Source organism: Dipodomys spectabilis, unplaced genomic scaffold (genome assembly GCF_019054845.1).
Source record: "Dipodomys spectabilis isolate Male_0828 unplaced genomic scaffold, ASM1905484v1 ptg000289l, whole genome shotgun sequence".
In the NCBI taxonomy this organism is placed as follows: domain Eukaryota; kingdom Metazoa; phylum Chordata; class Mammalia; order Rodentia; family Heteromyidae; genus Dipodomys; species Dipodomys spectabilis.
This window is the reverse complement of record NW_024870966.1, coordinates 5,207,163-5,225,348: the sequence shown is the minus strand read 5'-3', so window position 1 is coordinate 5,225,348 and position 18,186 is coordinate 5,207,163. Positions and strand designations below refer to the sequence as shown.

Sequence of the window (18,186 nt, the reverse complement as noted above, 5' to 3'; positions counted from 1 at the left end):
TTAGCCTTGAGCTGAAGAGCTGAGGGACAGTGCCCAGGCCCAGAGTTCAGGCCCCATGACCGGACCCAAAAAAAAAAAAAAAAAAGAATCATACCTCACACACCATTCGGATATCCGTGCCTCTCCACTTGACATCTAGAAACTTATCTCTCCATGTCAAGAAGCCTTTTATGGCTTCTACTTCAGTCTTTTTAATAACAGCAGAGACCATTTCTTCTGGGAAATGTACCAAAATGGGAATGACCACTTGACTATCATTAGCATCAATGTCATTCATTCCTCTTGCCATATCTTCATGAGTAATTCTGGCTACTCAGGAGGATCATGGTTCAAAGCCAGCCAGGTACTCAAGTTTATGAGACTCTTGTCTCCAATTAACCAGCAAATAGCCAGAAGTAGAGCTATGGTAGAGTGCTAGCCTTGAGTGACTACAGCTGAGAGACAGTGCAGCTCTGAGTTCAAGCCCCAGTACCAGCACACACAGAAAAGTACTGTATACTATAGCCTGCACTCTGGGTAATGACTGGCACTCAAAAGACCATCTCCTGGTGGATGTTCCAAGGACTTGCTTCTAGGAGTGCCCTGCTCAAGTGTCTGGGGACCAGATAGCTCGAGTGAACAGCTGCGCTGTACTCCAAGTCCTGCTTTATTTAGAATATCACAAAAACCATAATAATCCTTCAGACTTCCTATCTGGCAGAATTCAGTTTTACTGTGGGAAAGGATGAATCTTGTAAAAGAGTAAGTATCTTTTAGTAACTAAAAGCTACAGTCTAGGAAAATCAGGTCTAGCCTTCTTATTTTTGTATTATTTAGTCACTAATTAGTACCAGGCACAGTGGCTCAAGCCTGCAATCATAACTACTTGGGAGGCTGAGATTGGCAGATGATGATTAGAGGCCAAACAGGGCAGAAACCGAAAAGTTCTTGTGATTCCATCACCATCAATGGTTGGGTATAGTAGTGCATCTTCGTCATCCCAGTGACAAAGGGAAGCACAAATAAGAGGAGTAAAGTCCAAGGAGGCCCTGGCATAGAGTGACAGAAGTGGCTCAAATGGTAGAGTGCTTGCCTAGCAAGCATGAGGCTAAGATTAAAGTGTGCTAGTAGACAAACAGCAGCTAGTGTTACTGCCTGTGTTTGGAATTGTGAAATATGTATAATAAATATTTGGGAACAATACTTATTTTCACATTTTGACCCTACTCCAGAAAATCCAATTAAAATGTGTAACTGAACACAGTAAGTGGCTCAGCTCACATTTATAATATGAGCTACTTAGGAGGCTGAGATCTGAGGATTAAAGTTTAGAAGCCACCTGAGTACAGGTGCATACACACTGAGAAGAGAGAGAGAGGGGAGAAAGAGCAGTCTCTCCAAATAACTGGAAAATTAAAATCCTGCTTACAGACACTTTGAATTTTGGAAGAAGCACATGACTCAACTGCAGTGGCTCTCCAGATCATAATCACGGGGAGTAGGTCCTCTCTCTAAGGTGAGCCCACATATCCCAATATGCTCTTGGGGTACCCAGCAGACATCGCAGTAGTCACAGGGCGACCCAGGCGAGGCACATTTCTTGTAGAACAGGTCCTCGTGGGGACCTTCCCGAGAGCTAGCTTCATACTTGAGGGATTACCTAGGTAACTTGGCACTCAATGTGTTCTCCTTGAAATCGGAAATACTTTACCAACTGCTCCTGAAACCAGTTGACACATAAAGACTGGAGGGATTCGATATGTTTTTTGGTGCCAGCCCCAGGACTTGAATTCAGGGCCTGGATACTGTAACCCCTGAGCTTTTTTTTGCTCAAGGTTAGCACTCTACCAATTGAGCCACAAATCCGTTTCCAACTTTTTGATGGTTAATTGGAGATCTGAGTCTTACAGACTTACTGCTTGGGCTGGCTTCAAACTACAATCCTCAGATCTCAGCCAGGATATTATGTGACAAGGATTACAGGCGTGAGCTTGGATATGAGTTTTAACATTCTTTAAAACCCCTATCTGTTATGAAATGCCAGAAGGAGTCCAATGAAGCAAGACTTTGTCAAATACTGAAACAGACATTAAAACAATGGTATCATGATTAAATAAGTTTTATTGTCACATTTAACTGCTTTGTCAGATATACACTGTAGATTTCAATATGGCATAAAAATAATATTTTCCTGAATGTCAAAATCTGAACAGAGGAGATGGCAATGGCACTTAAAACAAAATTAAGTTCACACTGGTGCTGAAGCTGCTAGTAGGTAGCGGATAAAAATTACGAATACATTTACAGATACCATGATCTGCAACATTTCAAATCAAATGGCAGTGGTGTAAGGCAGACAGAACCTGATGGTTACCACACAGACCCACAGCGTGCACACCCGAGGAATAGCGGTCTCCATCACTGCTGATTCTGTTGAGAGCTGGCTTCACAAGTAAACATCCCTCCCAGAAGACGAAGCTACTTTTTGGAGCCAGATTTTAAGCCTCTCTAATGATTTCCTTCTTCTTACAAGCTTCAACTAGTCTAGAACAGTTAAGCCTCATGTATGAACTCCATGTGTGACCTTCTCATAAAACATTGGATCTTGCCATATCCAAACCAGGAGCTCAACAGACTCATGAATGTCTTAGTGGTTTCACACATTCTGGGCCAAAGTAGAAAACAAGCAGTAATTAAGTAAAAATGTAAGTTCATCCCAACTGTCTCTATACATTCTGTAATAATCTCCCAAATGACAACGTAAAAAAAAAAAAGTATGGTTATTGAGATTTAAAACAACCTTTATTCATCAAGATTCCCAAAGTTTATTAAATTCCTTTCCTCCACAAATAAAACTAACACTAGGGTTTGTCAGATGATCTAAGTGAGTTCTATCCCTCACATGTGAGCTCAGCTAACGCCATCATATCTGGAATCTGTTTGTCTGGCACACGCCCCTCTGGTTTCCACTCTGTGTCTCTCCTAAGTCTCCAGAGACTACAGTATGCTAGTGTAACAGGCCAGTTGCTGTCACTCACCGAAAGAAAATTAACTTATTTATGATATACTTATTTTGGTGATTACTTACTCGTAGTTAGTATTTCTATATTTTTTTAAAAAGGCAACCATTTTAAGTGACAATACATATCAGGCTAGTAGAAAAAAGTTGAAACAAAGCCCTCTCTTCTGATCTTACAATCATGCAGACAAGAGAAGGTATGTCTGATTTGTTCCAATCAGGCTTCTTGGAATTAATAAAATTTCTTTTCTGGCAAAGATTAATTTGGCTCATCATAGAAAGAAGTTCTTTGAAAGCTGCTGCTAAACTTGTTTCCCATTGAAAAAGTAAATTTCAAGGCATGATAGTGCAAGAGGTAAGTTTTTGATTTATAGAACATTTATAGACTAATTGTGCTTAGTCTCTAATTTCCGATTTAAAGAACAGAAACTATACTGATAAGTTTCACTTCACCTAAATTTACCAGTACATCCGTGAATTGCACCAGAATTAGGACAATTTGATTATCTTAATGATTCTGTCATGAAACCTGCACACTGCATCTGGAGCTGAGGACCAGGGACGGAGTCTCCTTCAAGTTCTGTGCACAAGGACTTTCCCTTTGGGAGCCACGGTATCTGAGAAAGCAGCTCTCCTCCCAGACTGAGTTCTCAACAGACTCTCTCCATAAGCCATTAAGAAACACATTACCTAGCAGTTTCTTTTGTTTAGTTAAATCTGGGAGGTCTGAACGTTCCTGGGGTCCTCATCAGGATGTGTCGCGGGTCTTGAGTCCTTCGGATGTGCGTACTCACTATTAGAGGGCTCTGTAGGGTCAATCAAGTTTTCATAATCACTGTCATCTGTCTCATCACTGTCTCCGGCTGCTCTTTGGGAAGGAAGATCTGTTCCACTTCCAGGAGACTTCAGTCTGGCACTGGTGGAAACATAATTGGAAGAACCCACAGCTTGAGGTCTTGGCATGAAGACACTTCTTTCCATTGGAGACTGGCTCAGAGTACTTTCTTGATTGTTTGGGTGAAAATCAGAGTAGGGGGGAGGAGGATCAGAGGGTTCTGCATCTGCAAGTGTACTTCTGCCTTCAGCTGTAAACCCAGAATAGGGCATCCGGGGACTGAACACTGGCTCCAAGCTTTCAGCAGGCATCTGTCTGCTTAACATTGCCTGCTGCAGTCCTGGGTGAAACAGGAAGAACACTGTAACAACTTCAATATTTTCATAGATTTGCATCTTAGTGCGTCACACAGTCAACCTGAACATTCTAGAAAAATGCAGCAAGGCTATAAAATTGTTACCATTATTTTACAACTTCATAACACATTAAATAGTTTTTTCAAAGTATTACCTGATACGTTAATTCTCAAGCATAATAGAGCCTTCTGTAACCCTGGCCCTATCATTGCTGCATAATTTCCATTAAATATGCAGACACCACAGTTCAGAAAAGCTAAAATAATCTGACTAGAAGTAGGGCCCAGAGTATAGAACACACATCACTCCAGATCCTGAAACAAGCACTACCATGTCATGTGAACTTGGGCTTTTCCCGAGCCTCACATCAAGTATTATTTTCCTTTAGAGCTCCCAGTTAAGCATGCACTTAGGAACTTTCTTTTCCTTGAAAGATCAAAAGCTGCCAGAAGCCAGTGGTTCACACCTGTAATCTTACTACTCAGGAGGCTGAAATCTAAGGATCGCAGTTCAAAGCAAGCCAGGGCAGGAAAGTCTGTGAGAATCTTATCACCAATTAAACCGCAGAAAACCCTGGCACTGTGGCTCAAAGTGGACAGCACCCAGACCCTGAGTTCAAACCACCCAACCAAAACAAAACAAAACAAAACAAAAGCTCAAAAGCTCTGTGCTAGGTGGCACTGTGGCTCAAGTGGTACAGCGCTTGCTTTGAGCTGAAGAAACAGCACCCAGGACCAGAGCTTAAGACCCACAACCAACCAAAAAAAAAAAAATTAGTAAATTCTGGTTGCATATATTAATGTACCACCATAACTTATTCTGAATATTATTCTATTATTGATTCAACTATTCTAAGGTCATCTAAAATTTGTCCTTTTTTGTGTGTGTTGTTTTTTGAGACCACGTCTTACTATGTATCACAAGTTGATTTTGAGCTCACAGTCCACCTGACTCAGTCTCCTGAGCGCTAGTATGACATTATGCCCAGAACATTTCTAATTATTTCTATATAAATCAACATTTTCCTGGAAACATAAATAACCTTTTAACTGGATTATATATGTTCTTGTTAAATTAGAAGTTAGTTCACAAAATTGTCTTTTACACTGGATATTATTTGACATACATTTTATAAATTGTATGTATAAATGTTAAATCTGTTACTATATTGGAATTATTAGATTCTCAGACCTAATTTTCATTTTAGCATCCCTAGGCTTAATGATATACATTTATGCATAACAACCAAAATCTGACAAAGAAGTCTACATCATGCTGGGCGCTGGTGGCTAACACCTGTAATCCTAGATACACAGGAGGCTAAGATCTGAGGATCATGGTTCAAAGCCAGCCTGGGCAGAAAAGTCCATGAGACTCTTATCTCCAATTAACTACCAGAAAACCAGAAGTGGCACTGTGGCTCAAGTGGCAGAGCATTTGCCTTGAGCTGAAGAGCTCAGGGACAGTGCCCAGGCCCAGAGTTCAAGCCCCACGACCAACAAAAAAAAAAGAGGGGAGCGGGGCACTGGGAATGTGTTTAGTGGTAGAGTGCTTGTGTAGCAAGCATGAAGCCCTGGGTTAGATTCCTCAGTATCATATACACAGAAAAAGCCAGAAGTAGTGTTGTGGCTCAAGTGGTAGAGGGCTAGCCATAAGCACAACTGTTAAGAAATTTTAGAAGCTTTTGCTTTGTTTTAGTGCCAGTACTAGGACTCGAACTCAGGCCCTCATGCCTTTACTTGGCTTCTTCACATATGGCTCTTAGTTCAGCCATACCTCTTAGTTCAGCTTTTTTTGCTATTAGAGAAAGTCATAGAGACTTTTCTGCTGAGGCTAACTTTAAACTGAGATCCTCAGATCTCAGCCTCCTGAGTAACTATGATTATAGGAGTAAGCTACTACTGCCTGGCTTTTTCTGTAGCTAGAACATAAGGCACAGTTCATACAGGTAAGGCATGTCAGGGTTTGCTTAGTCATAATCATCAGACCTACTGGATTTATTTGAACTTTTTTTGTGTGTATGTGTGGGGCTTGAACACTGTCCTTCAGCTCAAGGCAAGTGCTCTGCCACTTGAGCCACAGAGCCACTACCTGTTCTAACTTCTGTGTCAGCTTTTCTTTTCTTTTTTTTTTTTTTTTGGGTCCGGTCGTGGGGCCTAAACTCTGGGCCTGGGCACTGTCCCTCAGCTCTTCAGCTCAAGGCTAGCGCTCTACCACTTGAGCCACAGCGCCACTTCTGACTTTCTTTTTGCTTATGTGGTGCTGGGGAATCGAACCCAGGGCCTCATGCATGCAAGGCAAGCGCTCTACCACTGAGCCACCTTCCCAGCCCTGTGTCAGCTTGTCTATCCTCACTTTTTCTTCCAGTTTTTAAGAGACCTGAAGACTACCGCAAAAATAGCCCTTCCCACACTAGGAAATGGAAAGACCTTCCATGCTCTTGGATAGGCAGACTTAATATAGTGAAAATGGCAATACTGCCAAAATTAATATACAAGTTCAATGCAATTCCTATTAAAATCCCAATGACGTACATCTCTGAAATACAGAATACAGTCCAAAAATTCATATGGAACAACGAAAGACCTAGAATTCTAGGAAAAAAAGAAAACATGGGAGGGATCTCGATGCTGAACTTCAAACTCTACTATAGAGCCATAATAACAAAGACAGCATGGTACTGGCACAAAAACAGACTCGAAGGCCAATGGAATAGAAGATCCAGAAATAAAACCACATGCCTACAATCAGCTGATATTTGACAAAGGAGCCAAAGACATACAGTGGAAGAAACAGCCTCTTCAACCACTGGTGCTGGGAAAACTGGGCGGCCACATGCAGAAAACTAAAAGTAGACCCCAAGTGGCGCTGTGGCTCAAGTGATAGAGTGCTAGCCTTGAGCTGAAGAGCTGAGGGACAGCACCCAGGCCCAGAGTTCAAGCCTCACAACTGGCCAAAAAAAAAAAAAATCCACGTGAACTTTAAAAAAAAATCCAAACAAAAATGGGCTGGGATGTAGCTCAGAGGCAAAGCGCTTGCCTAGCAAGTGCAATGTCCTGGGTTCAATCCCCAGTACCAAAAAAGACAAAAAAAATACAGTTTAAAAAAAAAAAAAAGTGGACCCCAGCCTATCACCATGCACCAACATCAACTCAAAATGGATTAAAGACCTTAACATCAAACTTGAATCTCTGAAACTACTGCAGGACAGAGTAGGAGAGACACTTGAACTTATAGGTACAGGAAGGAACTTCCTGAACAGAGTCCCAGGGTCACAACAAATTGGAGAGAGACTTGACAAATGGGACTACTTTAAAACAAAAAGTTTCTGCACAGCTAAAGCTATACCAACCAAGCTAGAAAGACAACCAACTAATTGGGAAAAAGTATTTACCAGCAGTATATCAGACAAGGGGTTAATATCCAGTATATACAGGAAATTCAAGAAACTAATCCCTCCCAAATCCAACAAACCAATTACTAAATGGGCAAGGGAACTAAAGAGAGACTTCTCAGAAGAAGAGATAAAAATGGCAAAGAAGCACATGAGGAAATGTTCACCATCCCTGGTTGTGAAGGAAATGCAAATAAAGACAACCCTGAGATACCACCTTACCCCAGTCAAAATGGTCCACATCCTCAAGTCAGCCAACGACAAATGCTGGAGGGGATGTGGAGAAAGAGGAACCCTATTACACTGCTGGTAGGAATGTACACTTATACAACCACTTTGGAAAGCAGTCTGGAGGGTCCTCACAAAGTTAAATATTGACCTCCCTTATGACCCAGTCATACCACTTCTAGGCATCTATCCTGAACAACAGGAACCAGTATACAAGGACACATGCACCTCCATGTTTATTATAGCACTGTTCACAATAGCCACGATATGGAAACAACCCAGATGTCCCACCACAGATGAATGGATCCAAAAATTGTGGTATCTATACACAATTGAATATTATGCAGCCATTAGAAAGGACAAAATAATGGCATTTGCAGGGAAATGGATGGAACTAGAAGAAATCATGTTGAGCAAGGTAAGCCAAGTACAAAGAGACAAACGGCACATGGTCTCCCTGATAAGTGGATGTTAAATCCAAAATGTTAGGTGATACAACAAAATTAACAGGACTTAATAAACAAAGGACTTCTATTCATCTGGTCAAATCCTACTAAATAACCCCATGCTGCTGATCACATGTACGGTATATATGTGCATACCAGAGGGGAACCAGGATGACCCAAAATTAGAGGGAACCAGGGAAAAACATACAACAGGGGGACCCATCAGCTGCACTGGACATTGACCAAAATGAACTAAGCAACTCAATGGCAGCGATGGGAGGGAGGGAACAAGTGGGAAAGAGGGAACAGCTGATGCTATGCAAAACAAAAGAAATGTACATATCACCCAATGTGGAAGAAATAACTGTATCGCAACGCTCATAGAACTCATAAACGTTATAGATCGTGATAGACAATTTGCTCCAGGAAAGTTAGAATGTGTTTGTGACTTTAAGCATCACTATCCCACAATACTGTGAAATTTGTGAAATTATGTAACTACTTAATCACAATAAAAAATTTGAAGAAAAAAAAATAGCCCTTCTCCTTAGGAAGAGCTTAGTGACAAGGGAATGTCTTTCCTTAAACAAGTCAACTTGGGGGGCTGGGAAGGTGGCTCAGTGGTAGAGCGCTTGTCTTGCATGCCTGAGGCCCTGGGTTCAATTCCTCAGTACCACATAAGCAAAAAGAAAAAAGCCGGAAGTGGTGCTGTGGCTCAAATGGTAGAGCATTAGCCTTGAGCTGAAGAGCTGAGGGACAGCGCCCAGGCCCAGAGTTCAGGCCCCACGACCAGACCCCAAAAAACAAACAAACAACAAGTTAACTTGGTGCTTGCTGAATGGAACTCATGCCACTTAATGTCTAATTGGATACTTAAGACATTTCAGGGCTGTGATGCAGCTCAGTAGCAAAGCAGGTACAACACTCTGGGTTCCATCCCCAATACCAAAAAAAAGTCATTTCCCTGATACTAATGATAAAATTACTAAGAAACATACTTCTTTCTTGTTCTTTTTCATTTTTCTTCTGAGTGACTTGTCTTCTTAATTTATTCACTTCTGCCTGGCAAGATTCAACAACTCGCTCACTCTTTTCCACATCTGCACACACTGCCTGAGGAGGGGAAAACATAAAAAGAGAGGTTAGTTTCATTCAAGCATAAGGCACTTCATAAACCCATTCTTTTTTTTTTTTTTTTTTGGGGGGGGGGGGGTCCGGTTGTGGGGCCTGAACTCTGGGCCTGGGCACTGTCCCTCAGCTCTTCAGCTCAAGGCTAGCACTCTACCACTTGAGCCACAGTGCCACTTCCGGCTTTTTTCTTTTTGCTTATGTTGTGCTGAGGAATCAAACAAGGGCCTCAGGCATGCAAGGCAAGTGCTCTACCACTGAACCACCTTCCCAGACCCCATAAATTCATTCTTATTACAAACTTAGAAAAAGAGCAGATGATTAAATCAAGTTCAAAACAGACACATGAGATACAAAGGCCCAAGGAACTAGGATTGCTTCTCGAGACAGGGTCTTGCTATGCTGCCAAGACTAGCCTTAAGCTTAAAATGCTCCTGCCTCAGCCTCTTGAGGACAAGGATTACAGGCATGTGCCAGCCACTGGAGCCCAGTGGCACACCACCATACCTGGGTCCAGATTGTTCCTATCCATTGATTTCCTTTCTTAATCCTTGTACAATTCAGCTTATAAATTCTTTTTTTTTTTTTTTTGTCGGTCGTGGGGCTTGAACTCTGGGCCTGGGCGCTGTCCCTCAGCTCTTCAGTTCAAGGCGAGCGCTCTGCCACTTGAGCTACAGCGCCACTTCCCAGCTTATAAATTCTTAAGAATAAGAGATACAATCTTGGGCTGAGAAGTTGGCTCAGTGGCAGAGTGCTTGCCTAGCATACATGAGGCCCTGCGTTCGATTCCTCAGCATCACATAAACTGGAAGTGGTGCTGTGGCTCAAGCGGTAGGAGGCTAGCCTTGAGCTGAAGAGCTGAGAGACAGTGCCCGGGCCCAGAATTCAAGCCTCACGATCGACCAAAAAAAAAAAAAAAATAGATACAATCTTTTCCCTAGATTCATCTTTTTTTTTTTTGCATATGTGCCAGTCCTGGGGCTTGAACTCAGGGCCTAGGCATGTCCCTGAACTTTTTTGCTCAAATCTAATACTCTACCACTTGAGCCACAGCTCCACTTCTGGCTTTTTTTGGTACGTAATTGAGATAAGAATCTCCTGCCTGGGCTGGCTTCAAACCATGATCCTCAGATCTCAGCTTCTTGAGTTGCTAGGATTACAGGCATGAGCCACTGAAGCCCAGCTAATTCTTTTTTTTTTTTTGCTCTTTTTTTTTTTTTGCCATTCCTGGGGCTTGAACTCAGGACCTGAGCACTGTCCCTGAGCTTCTTTTACTCAAGGCTAGTACTCTGCCACTTGAGTCATGGCGCCACTTCTGACCTTTTCTGTTTTTGTTGTACTAGGCAAACACTATCATGAAGCCACATTCCCAGCCCTAATTCACCATTTTTATTGAAGTGAAAAGGAAATTTTTTGCTACTAATGTAGCTTACAAACGAAGAGTAAAAGACAGCAATGAGATGCTTTCAACATTTATTTATAACCAACAAAGTAAAAAAAAGAGATAAGAAAGATTTATTTAACAGGAAAATAGTAATGAGGGAAAGCTGGAAAAGAGAATAACACATTTCAAAGTCAAGGTTTAATAAAAGGTAACTATGTGAAGTTGCATCTATATAATTCAATCATTAATAATCACTATGAGATATCAGTATTTTCAGAGCTGGCCTTCTTTAATCATCAGGGAAATGTCTAATAGTCACTCTGAAGTTCTTCTGGCCTGTGCTGACAGTTTGAAAGGGCATGGACATGAATTCAGGACAAAAGCTGTTTTCCACTGCACATTCTTCCCATAGCAGAAATACCAGAAACTTTCAGAAAGTAAGCTCGCACCAGTGAGCATGTAGAGTTCCAGATACAGTGAGTGGTAAGGGAAAGCCTAATTTGGAGAGGCATTGGAAACTGCCACTGTATGCTCTCTCCTTGTGCCCCAGGACTGCACTCAATCTTCCCCCTCTTTCCAATGCTGCCTTCATTCCTTACTTTATTCTTTGGAGACTTCTTCTAACAAAAATGCTTTTTCCAGCCTTAGGAGAGCTTCTAACAAGCCACTGTCCTTCTTGCCCTGAAAGGCAAGTTCAAAGACTGTTTTGTGCTTAGGGTTTACCAGCAAGAACACATGATGATGAAAAGAATGTGGGAAAGTACTGTTAGTATCTAGCTCAGCATCTGGATCACTGAGGATGATTCCATAAATATTTGTTGTGTGGATGACTAAGAATGAACAGGCTCCACTGCAATCCTTCCACTTGAAAGAGGCAGGCCAGAAGCAAAGTAAGTGGTCTCAAAAGGAAGCAGAACTGAATTGAGCTATGAGCGGCTTTTTTTTTTTGGTCCGGTCATGGGGCCTGAACTCTGGGCCTGGGCGCTGTCCCTCAGATCTTCAGCTCAAGGCTAGCACTCTACCACTTGAGCCACAGCACCACTTCCGGCTTTTTTCTTTTTGCTTATGTGGTGCTGAGGAATCGAACCCAAGGCCTTATGCATGCAAGGCAAGCGCTCTACCACTGAGCCACCTTCCCAGCCCCTATGAGCGGCTTTTGATACTGTCTCTTCTTAGAATATGACTGATATTGATAGTTGTGTTCTGAACAACTTTCTTTAAACTCAACATACATTTTCCTAGAAAGAGTGCTATTGCAACTGGGGGCCTAACTGCTTTAATAAACAATATTAAAATGTAGTTCAGAGGCTTCTGTGGACTAGCCCAACTGCTCTATAGCTCTGACATTACTTCAGGAAGCACATCTGATGGACCAGAGTTCAGATGTCAATTGGGAAATGATAAAAAATTAAAGCAATATATATACAATGACAACTAATAAATCAGTTACCTGTACTTTTTCCTGAAGTGCATTATAAACCTGATAAATAGCCCTGATGTCTTTCATTACTCCATCCTTGTCAAAAAAGTCAGTACTAGAAGACAGAAAAACAGATGTCAAAGTTATTAAAACTGTCATGAACCAGAGAGGCATTTTTCCTACCACTTCTATCATTAATCTGCAAATTAAATTGTGATTCTAAAATGCTCTTCCTACTAGAATTACAGCAGAGGAATTAAAAAAAAACCCACATTAGCAAGACAGTTTTAATTACTAATTAGAAAATATACATCTTAGCCAGGTGTCAGTTGCTCACGCCTGTAATCCTAAATGAGATCTGAGGATCACGGTTCAAAGCCAGACTGGGCAGAAAAATCCATGAGACTCTTATCTCTAATAAACCACTAGAAAACCAGAAGTGGCACTGTGGTTCAAGAGGTAAAGCACTAACCTTGAGCTGAAGAGCTCAAGGACAGTGCCCAGGCCCCAGAGTTCAAGCCCCACAACCACAAAAGAAAAAACAAAACAAAAAAGCAAAAACATATATAAAAAAATATATATATATTATATATATATAATATATATATATATATATGTCTTCCCACCCATCCCCCCCCAGACCCCCTCCAGTCAGTTGTGGAGCTTGAACTCAGCATCTGGGCTCTGTCCCTGAGCTCTTTTGTTCAAGGCTAGTGCTCTACCACTTTAAGCCAGTGTCAGTACCAGTTTTCTGGTGGTTAATTGGAGATAAAAATCTCAAGAACTTTTCCGCCTGGGTTGTATTTGTACCTCGATCCTCAGATCTCAACCTCCTGGATAGTGAGGATTACAGGCATGAGCCACTGGTGCCTGGCTTACAACTAACTATACATCTTTTAATGACTATTTTTTTTTAACTCTTAGAACCTTAGAAATACACATACTCGGCCCCACGGCCGACCAAAAAAAAAAATGATTTTAGGGGCTGGGAAGGTGCCTCAGTGGTAGAGCGCTTGCCTTGCATGCCTGAGGCCCTGGGTTCGATTCCTCAGCACCACATAAGCAAAAAGAAAACAGCCGGAAGTGACGCCGTGGCTCAAGAGGTAGAGCGCCAGCCTTGAGCTGAAGAGCTGAGGGACAGTGCCCAGGCCCAGAGTTCAGGCCTCACGACCGGACCCAAAAAAAAAAAAAAAAGAAATACACATACTCTTTCCCAACTTTTGTTTTGCCACCAAAAATATTTGTGGCAAATGATAAAAATACAGTAAACTATTTTTTAGTAAGAATAAAATTTTGTTTATGGTAATGACAATAGTCTAGAAAATTACCTTACTGTATTTTTCAATTCCCAAATTAACAAATTTGATTTCATTTATTTCCATAAACTTATCAATGATTTATTAATAAAGGAAATACTAGACAGGTGCCGGTGGCTCATGCCTGTCTATAATCCTAGCTACTCAGGAGGTAGACATTTTAAGATCGTAGTTCAAAGCCAGCCCAGGAAAGAAAGTCCATGAGACTCTTATCTCCAATAAACGACCAGAAAACTAGAAGTGGCGCTGTTGTTCAAGTGCTAGAGCGCTTGCTTTGAGCTGAAGTGCTTAGAGACAGCACCCAGGCCCAGAGTTCAAGCCCCACAACCAACAAAAAAAATAAAATAAAATAAAAAAATACTGTCTGCAAGAGAAAGAAAGAAACTCTCATTTTACCTTTCAACTTACCCATGCTCTTTAATAACTTTGGCATAACTCTGAGAAGTATTTGGCACTGAAGACACTTTGTATTCTTGCTGGCTAGTATTGCCTAGATTGGGAATAGCAAGTGATATCCTTTGATTATACCTAAGAGGAAAGTAGAAAAAGAAATAATGAAAAGAGAATCACTTTTTTTTTTCTCTTTTTAAAAAACATATGGGAGGTGGACTCCTGTGGCTCATGCCTGTAATCCTACTCAGGAGGCTGAGATCTGAGGACTATGGTTCAAAGCCAGCCTGGACAGGAACATCCATGAAACTCTTTTTTGCTTGTTTGTTTGTTTTTTTGGGTCAGGTCATGGGCCCTGAACTCTGGGCCTGGGCACTGTCCCTCAGCTCTTTAGCTCAAGGCTAGCCCTCTACCACTTGAGCCACAGTGCCACTTCTGGCTTTTTTCTTTTTGCTTATGTGGTGTTGAGGAATCAAACCCAGGGCCTCATGCATGCAAGGCAAGCGCTCTACCACTGAGCCATCTTCCCAGCCCCTTTTTTGTTATTTTTTGTTTTGTTTTGTTTTTTGCATCCATGAAACTCTTATCTCCAATTAACTACCAGAAAACCAGAAGTGGTGCTGTGACTCAAGTGGTAGAGCACTTGCCTTGAGCTTAAGAGCTCAGGGACAGCGCCTAGGCCCAGAGTTCAAGCCCCACGACCTACAAAAAATAAAAACAAAAAACAAAACAACCATATGGGTCTTGCTATGTTGTTATACTGAAGGTGACCCTGTGAGCTCAAATTATCCTCCTATCTTATCTTCGTAAGTGCTGGGGTTATAGGTATATACTGCCATCACCTACTCTAAAAGTTTTACTTTAAGAATGGGGGTTGGGGAGACTGGGAAGGTGGCTCAGTGGTAGAGTGCTTGCTTTGCATGCCTGAGGCCCTGGGTTCGATTCCTCAACACCACATAAGCAAAAAGAAAAAAGCCAGAAGTGGCACTGTGGCTCAAGTGGTAGAGTGCTAGCCTTGAGCTGAAGAGCTGAGGGACAGCGCCCAGGCCCAGAGTTCAGTCCCTACGACCAGACCCCCCCAAAAAAAAAAAAAAAAAAAACAATGGGGGTTAGCGTAGTGGAGTGTAGTTGCAGAGTGGCTAATAAAGACTCCTCGCCCTGTTTCTTTTTTAAAAAAGAATGGAGCGTGGCCCAGCCACTAGTGGCTCACACTTGTAATCCTACTCAGAAGGCTGAGATCTGAGGATCCAAGTTCAAAGCCAGCCTGGGCAGGAAAGTCTGTGAGAATCTCATCTCCAATCAAGTACCAAAAAAAGAAAGAAGAAAGCTTTCAGTGGAGTTTTGGCTCAAATGCAGAGCAGTAGACTTGAGCAAAAAAGCCAAGTTAGAACTTGAGGGCCTGAGTTCAAGCGAGGCGAGGCTGGACTTGAACCACAATAAAATCAGGTTCCCAAGTTTAAAAATAGTTATATTAATGATTATTTTCACTGATACTGACTGATTTCATTAAACTGAGTTTCCAAAGACAATATGACCCACCTAATCATGTTTTTTCACTTTAACAAGTTCACAATGCAAAAACCCTTATTAACCAGCCAGTGGAATCAATTTTACAGTTTTGTCTTTGAAACTGTTGTTCTAACATCCTGATCAGACCTCTAAAGCAATACAACTACATTGCTATAATAGATCAAGAAGTAAATGGTGGCTCCTACCTGTTCACTCCCATATGAATTTATGCATAGTATCATGTCTTACTAATGCTTATTAATCTAAAAATAGTTTAATTTATATAAATACTTGACAAGGAAAATACCTTCTCTTAACTATTCAGAGAGCAACAAAAGCATTTCTTTATAGATACTATAAAATACACAACAATGCACAAACATTTCCAAAGCTATAAATCTCAATTACTTGTGCAAACTTCTCTTTATGAGACAGATGGAAAGATTTTCTTTACCTGCGATTTGGTCTAAAGAGAACATACTCTAAAGCATGAGTGGAATTGTTGGCAGTGGAGATGAAGCTGAAGAGGAGGAAGACGAGGTCGGGCACACCGAGGATGCGAGTGAGCTGTTTGTGGATAACCTGTTCTCTGTATGACATCTGCTGTTGAGTATTTCGTCGGAATCTATACCATCCAATAACTTTCTGTAGCAAAACAGAAGAAAAGTATTAAAAGTTGCATGAAATCCTACAAATTTAATTCTGAATGTATCCATACAAACACTGTACACAAATACTCATAGTAGCTTTACATGAGATAGCCTCAAACTGAAAGCAAGCAACTGTCCATCAGCAAGTGAACAGGTAAACAAATCGTGATGTACCTACATACTGGAGTACTACTCAATAATAAAAAAGAACAAATGACTGATATATACAATATGGATGAATCTCAAATTATGAATGAAATTAATTCCTAATGAAAGAAGCCAGACCCAAGGGTCTATCTATGTAAAACTCTGGAAAATGAAAATTCATCTACATTGAGATGGAGCAATTCCATGGCTGCGAGTGCCAGGTGAGGAAGTGGAATGAGAAAAATACATAGGAAACTTCTGCCACTGGATGGTATGTTCATTATTGCCTTATAGTGATGGTTTCATGGATGTGTACACATACCAAACTGATCACTGTATACACTAAATATGTGTATTGTATCATATGACAACTATATTCCATAGCCTATTTTTAATAGCCATTTTGACAAACTATAGCATATCTAAACCGGCTAAGTGAATTAACCTATAGAAAGTATACTTCTCATAATGTGACTTACTAATATCTTGAAAACAGATGACATGAGGCATCTGGAAGTCTTGCCAGAATGCCTTCCTAGGTCTCTCTCATATCTGTAGAGCCAGGAATCTGAATTTAAGATAAATTCCTTGAGTTTTCTTTTGCGTTTGAAAATTTGAAAGCCTGTTGTAGAAACAGCTTAATTTTTAAATTAGAAACACCATCTCAATAAAGCTTGCTTCTTTGAAATAAATACTAAGTAAAAATCTTGAGTTTTTGTTTTTGTGCCAAGACTGGGGCTTGAACTGAATTTTGCACTCACAATTGTGTTCCATCACTTGAGCCATGCCTCCCAGTCAAAAAAACCCTGTTTTTAAGGTAAAAGTGAGCCAGGCATGATGGTGTATGCCTATAACCCCAGCCCTGGATTGACTGAGAAAGGAGGAGGATTACAAGGTCAGGTCAGTCTACACTAGCAAATTCATGGCCAGTCTCAACAAACCTGTTACAAACAAACACACACAGGAAGGGAGTTTAAAACTCTCAACATTACTTTAAAATAGTAAATTTAAAATATATTCTGGCACCTTCATGTAGAAAGGAAGTAAATTAACAGTCACTGAATACTTGTGCCAAACTTTCCATTCTTTCTTTTTTCTTTTAGCACTTTTTTTTTTTTTGGTCAGTTGTGGGGCTTGAACTCTGGACTTGTGCGCTGTCCCTGCACTCTTCAGCTCAAGGTGAGTGCTCTACCACTTGAGCCACAGCACCACTTCCTCTTTCTTTTTTCTTTTTGCCAGTTCTGGGGCTTGAACTCAGGGCCTGGGCACTGACCCTGAGCTTCTTTTGCTCACAGCTGGCACTCTACCACTTGAACCACAGTGCTACTTCTGGCTTTTTTTGTTATGTGGTACTAAGGAATCAAACCCAGGGCACCATGCATACTAGGCAAGCACTATCACTAAGCCAATTCCCAGCCCAAACCTTTCAGTGTACAATCTTATGAGACCTGTCCTTTTATTTTTCAACTTTATTATTAAGTAGTTGTACAAAAAGATTACAAGTCCATAAGCCATGAATCTTGATCAATGTAAGACCTGTATTGTCCAAAGTCACGTGACTAAACAACAGCCACAGTGTAGAACTTGGCTACCTGTCTCTTTCCATGGTACAAGACTAACTTCAAAATTCCATGTTTCATGAAGAACAGTGAAAAGTAGTCTTTTTTTTTTTTCTTTCTTTATTGTGGGGCTTGAACTCTAGGCCTGGGTACTGTCCTGAGCTCTTCAGCTCAAGGCAAGCACTCTACTACTTGAGCCACAGTGCCACTTGCGGTTTTCTAGTGGTTTGTTAGAGATAAAGAGTCTCATGGACTTTCTTGCCTGGGCTGGCTTTGAACCACGATCCTCAGATATCAGCCTCCTGAGTAGCTAGGATTACGGGCGTGAGCCACCGGCACCCAGCTGAAAATTAGTTTTTATTTTGGGCTAAAAAAATTTTTGTGAGTCAAGCAGAAAAGGTCAGATAAGTTGATGTTAGGGAAATG

The 18,186-nt window shown here is 41.2% G+C and overlaps 1 protein-coding gene across 1 annotated transcript in view; it reads right to left on the bottom strand.

The window, feature by feature from the left end:
* Positions 1–2,082: 2,082 nt before the first annotated feature.
* The window catches only part of Abraxas2 (abraxas 2, BRISC complex subunit), a 39,006-nt gene continuing 22,902 nt past the window's right edge, over positions 2,083–18,186 (bottom strand). The window contains exons 5-9 of the mRNA XM_042701377.1: positions 15,859–16,049; positions 13,914–14,033; positions 12,220–12,304; positions 9,256–9,370; positions 2,083–4,173 (exon numbers count right to left, since the gene is read on the bottom strand). Of these exons, the coding sequence (XP_042557311.1) occupies positions 3,710–4,173; positions 9,256–9,370; positions 12,220–12,304; positions 13,914–14,033; positions 15,859–16,049 (975 nt within the window). The 3' untranslated portion in view covers positions 2,083–3,709. The remainder of the gene's footprint in view (positions 4,174–9,255; positions 9,371–12,219; positions 12,305–13,913; positions 14,034–15,858; positions 16,050–18,186) is intronic.